This window comes from Sander vitreus, chromosome 15 (genome assembly GCF_031162955.1).
Source record: "Sander vitreus isolate 19-12246 chromosome 15, sanVit1, whole genome shotgun sequence".
NCBI classification, from domain to species: Eukaryota; Metazoa; Chordata; class Actinopteri; order Perciformes; family Percidae; genus Sander; species Sander vitreus.
The window spans coordinates 12,105,593-12,120,066 of NC_135869.1; the positions used below are offsets into that span (position 1 = coordinate 12,105,593).

The 14,474-nt window shown below is 40.3% G+C and overlaps 1 protein-coding gene across 1 annotated transcript; it reads right to left on the bottom strand.

Annotated features, from left to right (window-relative positions):
• Positions 1 to 1,369: 1,369 nt before the first annotated feature.
• On the bottom strand, positions 1,370 to 13,962 carry LOC144529697 (glycylpeptide N-tetradecanoyltransferase 1-like). Its single transcript, XM_078268942.1, has 13 exons — positions 13,865 to 13,962; positions 13,202 to 13,399; positions 11,152 to 11,257; positions 9,047 to 9,191; positions 8,638 to 8,756; positions 7,860 to 7,951; positions 7,557 to 7,673; positions 6,631 to 6,801; positions 4,523 to 4,631; positions 4,259 to 4,429; positions 3,991 to 4,155; positions 3,760 to 3,897; positions 1,370 to 2,917 (listed from the first exon to the last, which is right to left on the bottom strand). The coding sequence occupies exons 2-13, from the start codon at positions 13,303 to 13,305 to the stop codon at positions 2,897 to 2,899; spliced, it is 1,458 nt and encodes a 485-aa protein (XP_078125068.1). The 5' UTR covers positions 13,306 to 13,399; positions 13,865 to 13,962; the 3' UTR covers positions 1,370 to 2,896.
• Positions 13,963 to 14,474: the final 512 nt, after the last annotated feature.

The window sequence follows — 14,474 nt, forward strand, 5'->3', positions numbered from 1 at the left end:
CCTTTTAAAATGCCAATGACGTCATACACATATACGGCCAGAGATACTGCTTTACGGCAAGTTCTGAGTCACTTCCTTTGTTCTCTCGAAGCATCGACAACACAGCTGACAGGTTACACTCTCCCTGTTAATACACGTGCTAGAAAGAGGTTTGCTAATGTTTTAAAGACCACGCCGAAATATTCACTCTGACATTCTGGTTCTGCTTTGGATGCCGTCAAGCGGGATCTCCGATCGTAATCAGTCCTTCACTGACCAATCAGCATTCATTAGCAGAATGCTAGCGTGTTATGGGCAACAACGACTTAACCTGTAAGAAATCGAAAGGACACAAGTACTCGTTCATTCAACTTTTGACCTATAATCCATGTTGAACTTGCAAAAACTACAATCAAATCTGATATTTCTCAACGACAATCAGGCGAAAGAGACAAATTTAGCCGTCTAGCTCCATAGAGTCCCATTCATTTAGCACTGGACCGCGATCCCCCCCAGGGGAACTCTGGTGGAACTGAATAGGGAGTGGAACGGCTTTCCGTAGACGGGCTTTGCAGAGGGTCTGCTTGACCTCTGTGTCTTATGAAGAATAAAAATGAAAACAAACTATCTATCAAATATGTTTTTTAAATATATACATATAAATCATTTTAATTATTGCTATTAATTTGAGGCCTTCAGAATCATTTTTAATCAATTCCATAAAAAAAAACATTTAAATCTTTTAAAGCCTTAACAGGGCCGTAAATATAGACAGTGCAGGGAGTGCAATTGCACTGGGCCTCGTGGGATGGGGGTGGGGGGGCCATGGTTTTAATTACTTTCTAAAATAGAAATCTTAACTATAACCTAAAAAACTATCCAATTAAATGAATAATGTAGTTTCTTTGGTATTTGTCATATACAGATATGCAACAATGATTGCTGGGTAATATGTATGTTGATGTCCAATTTTAAGTCTCTATTTGAGCATGTGACGAGACGATATACGGAAGCTAGTTTAGGCGAAAAATATGTTAAAACTGAGGTGAGCACATCTGCGAGCCAAGTGAGCAGTCATGCCTTTCAAACATAACAGCAACATTACAGCATCACTTTCCTCATGCCATTGAAAAACTATTTGGTGCATGAAAAATCATTCGTGGCCTAATGGTCACAGTAGTTTGACCAACAACAAAAATTCTATTCCACAGATTTCCTCAATAAAAACACCATTCACTGAGAAAAACACAACCGTGAGATCCGGTTTTAATCTCCAGGAAAAGCTAGCAAGTGACCTTGCAGTAAGATTGTTTGCCAATGCTTTAATGCAATTTAGCAAGTGTTTAATTTGATATTCTGTTTTAACATGAATTTTGACAAAAACCTCAAAGCAAGTTCTAGATTTATTTTTTTGCTTAAAAAAAGAAATCCACTGCATCTTCATTCTTTTCCTGCATCATAACACCATGAGACCCTTTATTCTTTTACATTTGTTTGCAAATCGAAACCACCATTTCACATAGGAAACACTGTAAGGGGGGCATAGCCAACCCACTCAGCACAATTTCTTGGAAGTCCAGACAGCTGTTCACAGGCCCAGTTCCAACATCCACTCTGAATCCTCAGACTGGAAACTGATGTCACCTGCATGATCAGTGTAGATCTCCGAATGCAGTGTCCATATTTCATATTGTGTAGTTTTTATTTCACTTTCTAATTAAAGCTTATAAAACGCACAATATTAGTGATGTCACGTTATCAAATGACACAAAATCAAACCATGATAATTCCTTATGGGGCTAAGAACTAAACACAGTTTGTGCTTTGTGCATTTAAACTTGTTCGCAGATCTTTGCATTTTTGTATTATATTAATCTTTAGGACTATATTTAAGACTTACTGTGTGATTTCCTCAAGCAAAGTATGCATAACAAGCTCAAAAATCGCTCTCAAGCACTTTCGATTTTAGGAACATATGTCAAAGCCTGAGAGCCCATGAGGGTGGACATTGAAACTGGAACACAGTAAAATCAAGGTGTCATTACAAATCGGTTTTCTGCTGATAAATGCCTTCAACCTCTTTGTGGCAGTCCAACATCATCCAAAACGTTTCTGATTTTCCTCCCTCCAACTGGAGCTGGTCCACTGTTATCAGTCTGTGTTTCAGGGCTTCTTCTGTTAGTGCATTAGGCTGGGGAGGAGGGTCATGACAGTTAATACAGATGAGGAAAAACTCCAGAAAACAAACATCTCCATAATGACTGGTGGTACAGAGGGTTTGATGAGAAAAATAAAAAAGACAGGGTCAAGCAGGACAAGAGAAATCTTAACAGAAGCCCTTTTCTGGCATCTACTTTTGGTATTTATTACCTCACCTTTTTTGAGCCTTTTCCTCTAAAATATATTTTGACCATTTTGATTTTCTTTAATCTCTAAAACTCAAGGATGGCAGATTTATTTGAATTGCAAAAAGCATTTCCAACATTTAGGAATAAAACAAAACAGTAGATTCTAGTCTGCATGTGTCAGGGCATAATCCGCAGTAATGTTTGATATTATTTACATGTATCGTAGGTATGCCAACAGTGAGTGATATACAGTAATCTGTGTAAACTGTTCTTGTGTGTGTTTGGTACAATCAGGACAGCTCTCAGATGAAATACAGTTGTTGGGATGGTAACAATGGCTTAAGGTCCATGTGATCGAGGGAGGAGGAAGAGCAGAAGACTCTCCCTGCCTCCCTGCCTGGCAGCGGTAGTGCAGGTCAAAGTTCAAAAGGTCAAAAAGTAAAAATGGGCGGTGGGTTTTTCCTTTCCTGAAGCAGAAGTGATCAGTCCATCTGTCAGGTGCCAGGTGGCCAGTGCGATGGTGCCGTCTCCTGGCCTGTTGGTGACACTTGTTTTGGCGTAAAGGGATGTCACTGCAGTACCAACCCAACCTGAGAGAGAAAAAGTGGAGCCATTAGGAAAGCAGTTACAAACACATCCTTGGGAAAACTTAAAAAGGTATTTTACAGGTTCCACCAAGTTATAGTCAAGACGTTATAAGACCTTTTGAATATCACATAGAATGTAAATTAATACTTCTTTCATGGTCAAACCTGCCAAAGGATGAAAGTATAATGGGAAACCAGTGGGGACGATAGGGCCTAGAATTATGTATCTAAATTTGTCAATATTTCAAGGGGAGAGAGAGAGAGGGGGGGGAATGACATGCAGCAAAGGGCCGCAGGTAGTGCTGGGCGATATGGTATTATGGATATCACGATATTCTTGACCAAATATCTCAATGTCGATATTGCGGCGATATTCTAGGGTTGACAATTGGTGCTTTCACAAAATATTAGATAACAGAATTGCAATCAAATTAGATAAATAATCATCAGTAATGTGGATATAATGACTGAGTGGGTAAAGACCTAGAACAGTCTGGTAAGTTAAGAAAATGTCATCACTTTACATAATGTAGCTTTTAAAACCAGGAAATAACACATACCATAGTACGATATTACTATATCCAGAATCTAAGACGATATCTGGTCTCATATCACGATATCTATATAATATCAATATATCGCCCAGCCCTAGCCACAGGTTGGAGTCAAAACTGCAGCCCCTGCGTCGAGGCGTAAACCTCTGTATATGGCTGGCGCTCTACCAGGTGAGCTACCCAGGCGCCCTTTAAGGTCTTTTTTAAAGAAAATAAATTCAATGTTTTTCAGACTTTTCAAGACCTGCAGATACCCTAAGGTTATGAAATTGGCATAAAAAGAAAATGTACCTTTTCTGAGCCCATGCTGGGACACTTCCAATTGTACAGATAATACTGTAGATTTCCATCACCGATGCCGAACTTAAGCTTCTCCAAGAAAGTCTTGTTTTCCATTAAATCCAGTGCATTAAAGACGTCAAACCCTTTCTGGATTAAGAGATGAGAAGAAAAATAAAATAAACTCAGTCCTGCTGAGAGTTAACAGTTCAAGGAACACACATGGATTGAAGAGGAACATACCGATTTGGCTAGGATGAGGGCATCCGACATCAGGTCGAGCAGGGGGGTGGTGGTGTGCACGTTGTAGAAGGAGTACGCTGCTTTTAGACTGCGGTGCACAGGGTGGTTCATAATGGTAGAGGGCAGTGTGTAGAAACTCAGGAAATCCGTTACCTTGCCATCATTCTGTGAATAAAGCCTCTTAGTTTAAAAAACACACTAGAAGGATGGTTTTAAGACAGAATTATTTAAAGATGTCTGGTAAAAAGTCTCTGGAATATTTATTTACCTCCACCAGGTAAGTGTCAATTATATTCTCCCGGGGCAGCAGCCAGTGTTCTACCTCTTCCTGGGTCATGGCGGGCGCCAGGTTGAACTGGCTCAGGTACTCACGGAGGAGGCGATGCACCACTGGCACATCCCTCTTGGTCATCACCCGCAGGCCGGAAGTCTTAGGAGCCTGAAGGAGAGAAGAGGGAGGAGAAGAATAAAAAGGCGAGGCAGGGCAATGTAGTCTTTTTTGAGTTTGTCAAATATGTGGGTTTTCACTAACCTCAGGCAGACGGTACAACTTCATGGTGCGCTGCATAGTCATGTTCCTGCTCAGGTGGGAGAACTTCACCTCGATAAGTTTGCGTGGGTTCAAAGAGCGATGCCAGTACCTGTGCAAAGATACTGGATTTGTTAAAGGGGTGATAGAATGATTATATAGGGTATTTCACACTGTTCCTTAAGGTCTCCTAATAGGGTATGTAACAATGGTTGGGCTGAAAATGTCACAGGTGCTATTCTTTTGGCCCTTATGCATCCCTGTGGAATGTCTATTTGGAACAACCGCTTTTCTTCCAAATATGGTATGCTCATGAATATTTTAGATGAGCTGCGCGCTGATTGGTTGAGGAACCACCTACACAAACATTGGAGAGGAGACAGCAGGTCTCAGATTTCAGACACTGCAACGTTATACATTGTCTGCTATTTCGTTACTTCTGAGACATTTCTACGCGAAAAATCAACTATATAAAGCTCAAATATGGGCCATTTTATGAAAATTTATGGCTAATTGCAAATTTGGTAAGACGTGTTGCTCCAGACAGTCCGACGAGAAAGCGGGAGCCTGCTGGGCTCCATACCCACGGGAAAGTCACCATTTCTGGGTTACTGGACTACCGGGGCTGCCAGCATAACTATTGTATAGTTACAATTTGAATTTTCGTCACGGCATGTATATCACAGCTCCCTAAGGTCTTAACAAAGTTAACACTTTTGTCCGATTTCAATTTAAGGCATTTTTGTGAATTTTAGAGGTCTTGTTCGGAGGAGGCAAGTTAGCTCTCAATGATTGAGCTCCATCCAGCTCACTCCCAGACAAGAGGCGTTTATTTCCCCAATCGCTTGTTTAAATAAATTTTCTCGCATAAAAAAGTCTCAGAAGTGAATTTAGTGATAAAATAGCAGATGAACAATGTATACAATTTCTGAGATCTGCGCGACCTATTCAGAAGACTACCTGATCTCAGATCAGTGGTGTAGTCTATGTAAATGTTGGGGCGTGACAAAGAGAGACTATAGGAGGGTTTTCACGACGCGTCATCAGACACAAAGTCGCCATGTTGGAGGTACTCCGCATCACAACAAAGCACAGGCACTGAAGTAGATCCCGAACGGCGTTAAGGAAAATGGTTAATTATTGCCGTGTTTTAGGTTGTACCAATAGGTCAGACCGAGAAAAACATTTGGAATATTATCAACTTCCAAAAGTTATTAAAAACCAGGGAGAGGAATGCCAGAAGTTATCAGAGGAAAGGAGGCGCTTGTGGTTGGCAAAGCTCAACCAGGATCTACGAAGGAAAAATCTGTCTTGTTCGGTCTTTGAAATGAACAACACACCTTGAGTATCGCAATGATATCATACAGTTAAGGTTAGGTTGATTAAAGACGTTATTGCATTACTTACTTTGGCCTTCACAACACATTGGTCGTTAATGACTTGGTACTGCGTCTCCCTCACCCATCCACACACCATCTGGTTATAAGCCTCCAAACTTTTGTAGGATTTAAGGGCTTCCGCTGTGTATGGGCTCAGCAAGAAAACCATGTAGTTGACTATATCGGGATATGCAACTGAAGGAAGAATCACCGGATCGCCATGGATCCAAGAAGAGGGAGCCAACTTGTAGGGATCTGCACCGCCAGTAAACTGTAATTTCTCAAAATATCACGCCTTTTTTTGTGGTGCAAGTCCTTCCATGCCTTTGCATCTTGGACGCGTTTTGATGAGCTTTTCAGTTGTTTAGACAAAAAGTATCCAAAGTGCACAATACTCCATTACTCCATTCAGTTGTTTACACCGAGTGCCTCCAATATGGCCGCGCATCCAGGTCACCGCCCAGAACGTGACGTCGGTGAAAACCCTCAACTCGGTAGTTCGTTGAGATTTGACCGTTTTCAGAGGCAGTTTCAAATTGTGAGATTTGCAGAGGAAAGAAGGTGTCAATGGGATTTTGAGGTTCTATGTAGGTCTTATTTACCCACCAAACTGTCGTTATTCAACTATGACAAGGTAAAATCGGTTTTGCATTCTATCAGCGACACATTAAAAGAAGTTGAGAGATGGGCGTGTGCATGGTGGTATGTGGCGAGCTATTCTGTCAGACCCACCTGCATGTGCCCACAGGTTTGGGCAGTACCACTCCAGCAGTGTACACCGCCTGAAAGATACCCTGCAGGTTGACCCGTCTGGTGATTTCTCTTATCAGAACCGGAGCAACTCTTTTGGAGCGAAGCTTCTTGTGGACGCAGAGGAAATTGATCTCAACCATTTTCTTTTCTCTAAACATCAAGGAAAAATAATTCATTATGTGATCAACTCTGCAACAAACTCAAACCAGAATAATGACAGTGAATTTAATTTAAAAAAGACATTGATATGATAGTATTAAATACTATTTACATTAGAATTACTTATAACGTGTCGCACTTTAACCTTGACATTCTAAAATCAGAAGAACACAATTCACAAACACAATTTGACAATTAGACTGATCTACATTTCAGACAACTTTATCGAGCTGGACGTAAATAATTTGTTGCAAGAGCTGAGCCATGATTTCTACCTTAACGGAATTTCTGATGTTGTGTAATGTAATAGTTTAAAGGTGGTGTTGTTCTGGACTACATCATTACCTCCACCAAGAAGGTCATGTTTTCAGCTCAGTTTGTCCGTCTTGTTTGTCGGCCGGATTACGGAAAAACTACTGGTCCAATTGTTTTGAAACTTGAAAGGGTGTAGCATTGGCCAAGGAAGAACCCATTACATATTACATATTGGGGGGGGGGGATATTGCATTTGTGCTGCAATCATGTGGTAAAAAAAACCTCAACATTATAGACATCATAAAAAGGTGGACTTTATTGCATAACGATTGTATTGGATTGCATTAGATTGTTCAGGTGTACCTAATAAAATGGTCACTGAGGGTATGTAATGTGGAAGTGAGTGAGATAATTAAAATAAATTGATGTTACATGTGATGAAATTGATTCAATCCATCATATTTTTACAGTGGACTGTTGTGTTCACTTACATGTCGTAGATGGAGATGGAAGCAGGAATGGCACTGATGAAGCCCACCAGCTTCTGATTGGAGTTAACCCTCACCCCACAATGCCACTGGGGCAACCAGCCAGGGGGCCGCAGGGCCCTAAGAAAGAGATAAGTCATTAATCGCAACAGATTACTGTACTGCCATTAACTGTATTACGATTTAAAATGTTTAGTCTTATAGAAAGAAACTTGCTGTCCACATATACTATATAATATCTAGCATTTAAAGTTAACATCCTTGCCAGGTGTAAACTGTAAGAATATCAGTTCTGAAAAGAAATACCAGAGCAGGAACTCGGGGGAGTAGTCAAATCGGAACATGTTGTCATCATCTTCGACATAATTCTCGTTGAGAAGGGTGTAAAGCTCCTTGAGCTGGTTTTACAGAAAATGACAGAATTAGATATTAGGTCAGGACCTTTACAAATACAGGAGAGTAATGTGGAAAAAAAAATGACCAGAAAACAGATTGAATTACAATGTAAAAAATGTAACTGATACCAAAAGCAAACACGTGCCATATAATAAACATGTTTTAGTACACATATCATTTTCTATAGTTTGTGTGTGTTTATGTGCATATTACAAATTCATGAAACATACATGTTCTGTTTTTCTGACAATACACATTATATAAAAATCATACACATATTGTACATGCACACTTAAAATTCAACGTTGTAAATGAAAAATATAATTGCAGATTCTGATATCTTTACTTCTTGGTATTAAGAATCTTGCTGCCATCTGAGAAAATGAGGCAACAAGCTGGTTTTGTGTAGGTGAGCTACACCTTTGTTTACTTTTGTGGCTATAGTTTTTATGTAAAGCAAGTTTGTAGATCTCAGCACTAGAGTTCCAATGCACTCTGAATAAACTGATACACTTTATAACTATAATCATTTATCAGCTATCACATGACTGAAGAGATGACAACAATGAACAAAAGGACATGATCAGATTGGCACTGAAATAAAAACCGACTAGTTGAGAATCAAGGAAATTGTAACTAAATATGAAATACATGTGCATTCCTGCTATGAGTTTATAAACACTCTTACCACACCAGGGTTCCCCAAGTCGAGGGTGTCCCAGCTAAAGCCCTGCGGGAGGCTGTAGGGCTCCTCGCGAATGTGGTCTTTGTCAGGTTCAATGAAGCCATGTGATGTCACGGTCTCCCCTGAAGGAAAACAAAACATGAAACACAGAAACCTACGAGACATGACATTCTTGAAGCCTTTTTACCACCCAAATTAGCGAATATATGCAGGATTTTTTTATATACGGAAAACGAGTATACCCTTCGGTTTTTCCCCTTCTTGTGTGGCATGTTTGGCTCCGGAAAATGTGTTAACTTTTAATGCTACAGCTTTCTGATATAGTGCACTAAACTGCAGTGACACACACGCACGGTTTTAGGGTCTTTTATAAGTCTTAGAGCAGAACTGACAGCTCTGACAAATGTCATACCTAGCTTGGGCACAGGCTGTGTGTCCCAGAATTGGTAACTTCTCCGAGTTGCCTCCTCCATGGTTTTAGCAGGGCCTTGGCCTACAGAGAACAGTTCAATGGCCTTTTGGATCTCCTGTAGTTTATCCGCTGGCAATGAATTCACCTGTTTGAAAAACACAGACAGAAATCGGTGTTAAAAAGAGTCAATCCACCCAAATAAATCATAATTTTCCATTTATATTTTGTGTGGTGCAAGATGTGAGGGCCAAGGTAGTGAAGCTGTTTAATGTGGACGTAAGCATGTAGTGTCTAATAAGAATAGAATACACTTTATTGTGCCCGAGGTGAAATTTGTCTTGGACATAGTGCTACAATCTGTTGCTTCACAACATAAAACATGTAACAGATAGGCCTGTTGCAATAGTCAATAAATCAATTAATCGCACGATATTTTTTTTCGGCCGCAATAATTTCCATTTCCATGCTTGTTTGTTTTCCTTGTCTCTCTCTCTCTCTCTCTACGAAAGAGACTGGATGACCACTCTCGGTTCCTTAGCGTAATGAGGAGTGAACCCTCTTGTCAGTCGCATGGTCTTTGTGTGGGGAGGCAGGAGTCCTGGCTGAGAGAGAAAGAGACAGCGAAAACGCTAGTTGTTGGAGCAGGGTTTCCCGCAGTACTTTGCAGTCAAGGCGCCGTCAAAAATAAAATAAAAAGTATATGAGCGATATCCGCCGTGTTACTCGCCGTCCTGTTTTCTCCCCTTCATTCCAAAGCACACAGTTGACAACCTGCAGGTGGAGGTGGTGGAGACAGGCTCGGACATACACGCCGCTGTGGACTTGTCAGTCTCGCAAGCGGTTTCAGGAAAGTGGCTGCATGTGTCCGACAATGCACAGAACATTAACCGGTATAAGCCTACAGCTGTCCGCGGACACGGAGTGCGGAAAGTGTGTCAGAGGCTCCCAGGCGGTGAACTGAGACTCCGTTACCTGCTTGTCGGTCAACGGTTAATGATCGGTTATTTCATTTCATTGTGCTTTCTTTTGGAAGGCTGGCTGTCAAAAATCGCCACTTACTAGCTAATTAATTAGCCTGAGGTAAACGATAGCTATCAGTAAACAAAAGTAACGTGGTGTGATTGTGTGTGCGCCAGTGTTTGTGTGTGTGTGTGCCCCCGCGAAGCTCCGACCTGCAGACAGCAGAGGAGCAGAAGAAAGTAGCTGCACCGTTGCCAAAATGAAGACTGAAAAACAACTATTTTGGTACAAACATTTACTCGCCATGTGGCAGATAGCCACACAGATATAATTTATTAATTATACATTATTTAAATTTAATATTTAGTGTTTAATAAATAATTGTTAAATGTAGTACAGTCTGTAGTCTATCGCACAAATACTCGATGAATACTGCAAACCATGACAGCCAGTACGAATTGCCTGGGAGAACATACGTGTCACAAACAGCAATTCCACAACTGTACAACAGCGTGAAAGACGACATACTAAAGGAGACATATTGAAGACATATTGTGGATATTTAAAATGTCTTCCAGTTCCGGTGTTAAATATTCTTTAGAAATAAAAGTTTATTGATCTGTGAAAAGGTGTACCTGCATTATTATGCCATTATCACTATAGTAGATGAAAATGGTCTCAGAACGACAATATTATTGTTTATCGCAATCATTTCTGGGACAATTTATCATCCAGCAAAATTTGTTATCGTGACAGGCCTAGTAACAGAAAAAAAAACATTCTAAAGTCAACATAAACATGAGCTCAACAAAGCGTCCTAGGACACAAAAGGAGGACACACATGACAGCACAGACAACACTTAAGAATTAACTGCAATAGTTGCTAAGTGCAAAAAGTGCTGGTGTATTTATTGCAGAGTGCTGCACTGTGAGCTAGAAGTGTACAGATTTCTACATGCAACAAGAAACTGTATCATGATTTCTGGGTGGTTTAAACATCTTTGAGCACCATCTTGTGGTAGTGCTGTAACTACAAACTTTGGTATATCACACCTGAACTATTTTTGTTTTCCTTATGAATTTTGGGGGATCTGACCCTTTAATTAAAAAAATGGGTTTCTCATAAAATAAAAAGTAATGTATGCCTTGGCAAGGGGGTCCTGAACTGCTTCTGGGGCACCAGATTTCTTCTTCTTTTTCTGCTTCTTTTTCTTCTTCTTGGCGCCAGTGTCGTCACCCAGACCCCTGTCACTGGAAGAACAGAAATAGAAGGCATCTGTATTAGTCTACTATCCCAGAGGAACGGCAAGCACTGGTCAAATGTATTCTTTTAAAACTCTACCTGGCACTGGGATATTCTTATTGATGATGATGATGATGATGATGATGATGATTAAAGCTAGATACACAGTTTTGTATTGAATACTCTACTCATCTTATCAGCCTAAATGCATCATATTATCCCAGCGGAAGACTATAACCTAAATAAAGTTAAATACAGTGTTTCTAATCCACCCAGCTAAAAACAGAGAACCTATTAGTAGTTTAGTGACCCAACATACAGGGCATTATTGACCATTTCAGCTCTACATACATGAATCCTGGATAATAAAGTCCCAAAAAACAAACAAAAACATACAGTACAGTATAACTCACCATACACTGGTCATCTAGCAACCCCTCCCACAGTCTGTGTATCATAAACCACAATTTTCTGAGAATTTCAAACATGAGGAGGCACACACACACACACACACACACACACACCTATCCTATCTTCTGGCCTGAGAGAGACTGCATACTTACAGAGGATAATCCCATTAGTGTCCAAGGGAGAAGAGAAGTGAAGCCAAGAGCTAGTCTGTATTTGTAACACCAGCACAGATGGTGAATCACATGAGTGTATGGTATACGTGCGTGTGTACATATGTATGTACAAGAGGCCCATGAGTGACTGGGCCAATGGACAACAAAACATTCAATAGTTTGTTCCACAGGCTTCCATTTCAACAGAGTAGACCAGCTAACAGCCAGAACCATTCTTTGTTTTTCTCTCTCTGTGTGTGTGTGTGTGTGTGTGTGTGTGTGTGTGTGTGTGTGTGTGTGTGTGTGTTACAACAGTGAAGCTCACATTTGCTTCACTACAATTAATAAATAGGATCATCACTTTCCACTTACAGCATTGTGTTCTCTTTTCTCAAGTGTTTTGTTTTTCTTGTGAAATGCTGGACGCTATTACCTCCTTTAGGCCCCCAGAACTATAACTTGTGCTGAGGGCGTCACAATGAAAGATTTTTCTGTAAAGGTCACAAGCCACAAAAAGGTTGTGAACCACAACATTTTCTCTCTCCGTTTGCTCCAAAAAGCATAAAAAAAGCATTTACAGTGAGCAGGACACGCCTTAATATGTGCAAGCTGATGCTACCATCATGCGTGTCACCGCTTGGTAAACAGAAGCCAATGCCGAGCAGAAGTAGGATTTCCATCAAAGCTTATTTTCAGTTAAGAGAGCTAGACTGATTTAGGATCTTTTTATATTTCTGTGATTAAAGAGGGAATTAAAAGCCCGGTTGACTCCCAAGTTAACAAAGCCAACCTGGACAGATAGAATTATCAACGTGTATGTGTAAAACCATGCAGGTTTTGCTTGTTTCACTTTTGATCAACGGTCTGCACCTAGATCCACTTACAGACAATAGGGGTTTGACAGCTATGTTAGCATGCAAGCTAATTCGCTAATGTCAACGGGGGTTGCCATGAATTCCATCAGTTCCAGGCAGCCATATGCGAATACTATATCACACTGTCAACTTAATTAAAAAAGATTGGACTATTTCTGTAAGTGGTCAGAGTGATAGTAAATGTAGTGTTTTATTATATGACTAGCTTTTAAGCGTACTTTGGGTTTGCTACCCCCATACAACGCCTTGCTATCATTGCTAAAGGAAAGCGCCGCTAAAGCCCGCCCACATGAGGGACGGAACACACTCTCAGCCAATCACATCAAAAAACTGGCAAGCAAATAGTGTTTCTAACCAATAGGGTAAAGGCAAGTGGACGGGACAACCTCAATCGATGGCTGTCTATCCCGACAGCTCACCGAGGCTTTAGTTTGCTCTTGCTTTGGTTAGCTAGCTAAGTGTGCAGAGACGTGGCATATTTTACAGCGCTTTGCTGCAAAGCCTGCCTTCTTACCCATCGTCAGAGTGGTGCTCTTCGTTTTCACAGTCGCTGCAGTGTCCGTGATCCTCTACATCTTCTTTCTCCGGCATCGGTGCTGTCTCATTCTCATCCGCCATCTTCAACCAGGAAGTGAGGAGCCACCGCGTGCCCTCGACGGCTTTAAACGTCCCCTGATGCTATTGGCTCAGGGCGGTGATGAAAATGTCTTCACTGTTGTCGTTTATGAGGTTAAAATAAAAACCACGCTCCTTTTTTAAAGCCTTCAGTCTAGTCTTTTATTTCTCACGACCACAGTAAATTTTTTAAATTGTGAGGTCTACTCTTTTCTCAGTACGAGTATATCAATTTCATGCTGCTTTTTACCTCAACCCCACTACATCTTAGATGCAAATATTGTACTTTTTACTTTTTACTACATTTATCTGATAGCTTTATATTACAAATTAGCTTCACCTTTACCAGCTGAAACATTACAGTGACAAACACCTTAATGCATCAATAATAATTATTTCATATACATTATTCTGAAATGAATAGTTTTGCATAATGAGCCTACTTTTACTTTTGACAATTTAAGTATATTTCGATGCTAATACTTTTGTACTTTTAAGTAACATTTTGAATGCATGACTTACTTGTAGTTGAGTATTTTAACATTGTGGTATTAGTACTTACTTAAGTAAAGGATCTGAATACTTCTTCCAACCGCAATCAAAAGTTTGTAATTTGGTGGAATAGATTTCTTCTCTCATGCACACAACCTTTAGAGCAATGTGATCTGCGTTTGGCCTAAAGGGAAATTAAAACACTGAGGCATGTGACAGGAAGAATATGAGAGGCGGATGTGCATTGTGTACAACTGACTGATTTCTGACATGAACATCGAAATGTGCAGTGGTGGAAGAAGTATTCAGTTAGTACTTCTTGCAGTACTTTCTGACATCTTTACCCTGTCTGTGGCACTCAGCACCATGTGGTTCCTGCTAAAGACGCAACTGCTCACACATATATAGTTTCATTAAAAAAAAGAAAAAAGGCTCAGGTACTGTGGTTTTTAGCAAATGTTTCTCAAACAGGAGTAAATTGTGCTTTTGTTGGGTTGCCAGATTAAATCCCTTTGACTGGTTTGATCACCTAAATATATCTTCTGGAAACAGGCTGCTGGCAATCTGTACCAACATTATTATATTCCTTATTTATATACATTTTATTATAATGTGGTACCAGCACTATTACAAATATAATTTTGTCCTTGAGCACATACAGTTCACTGACCCTCTGATCT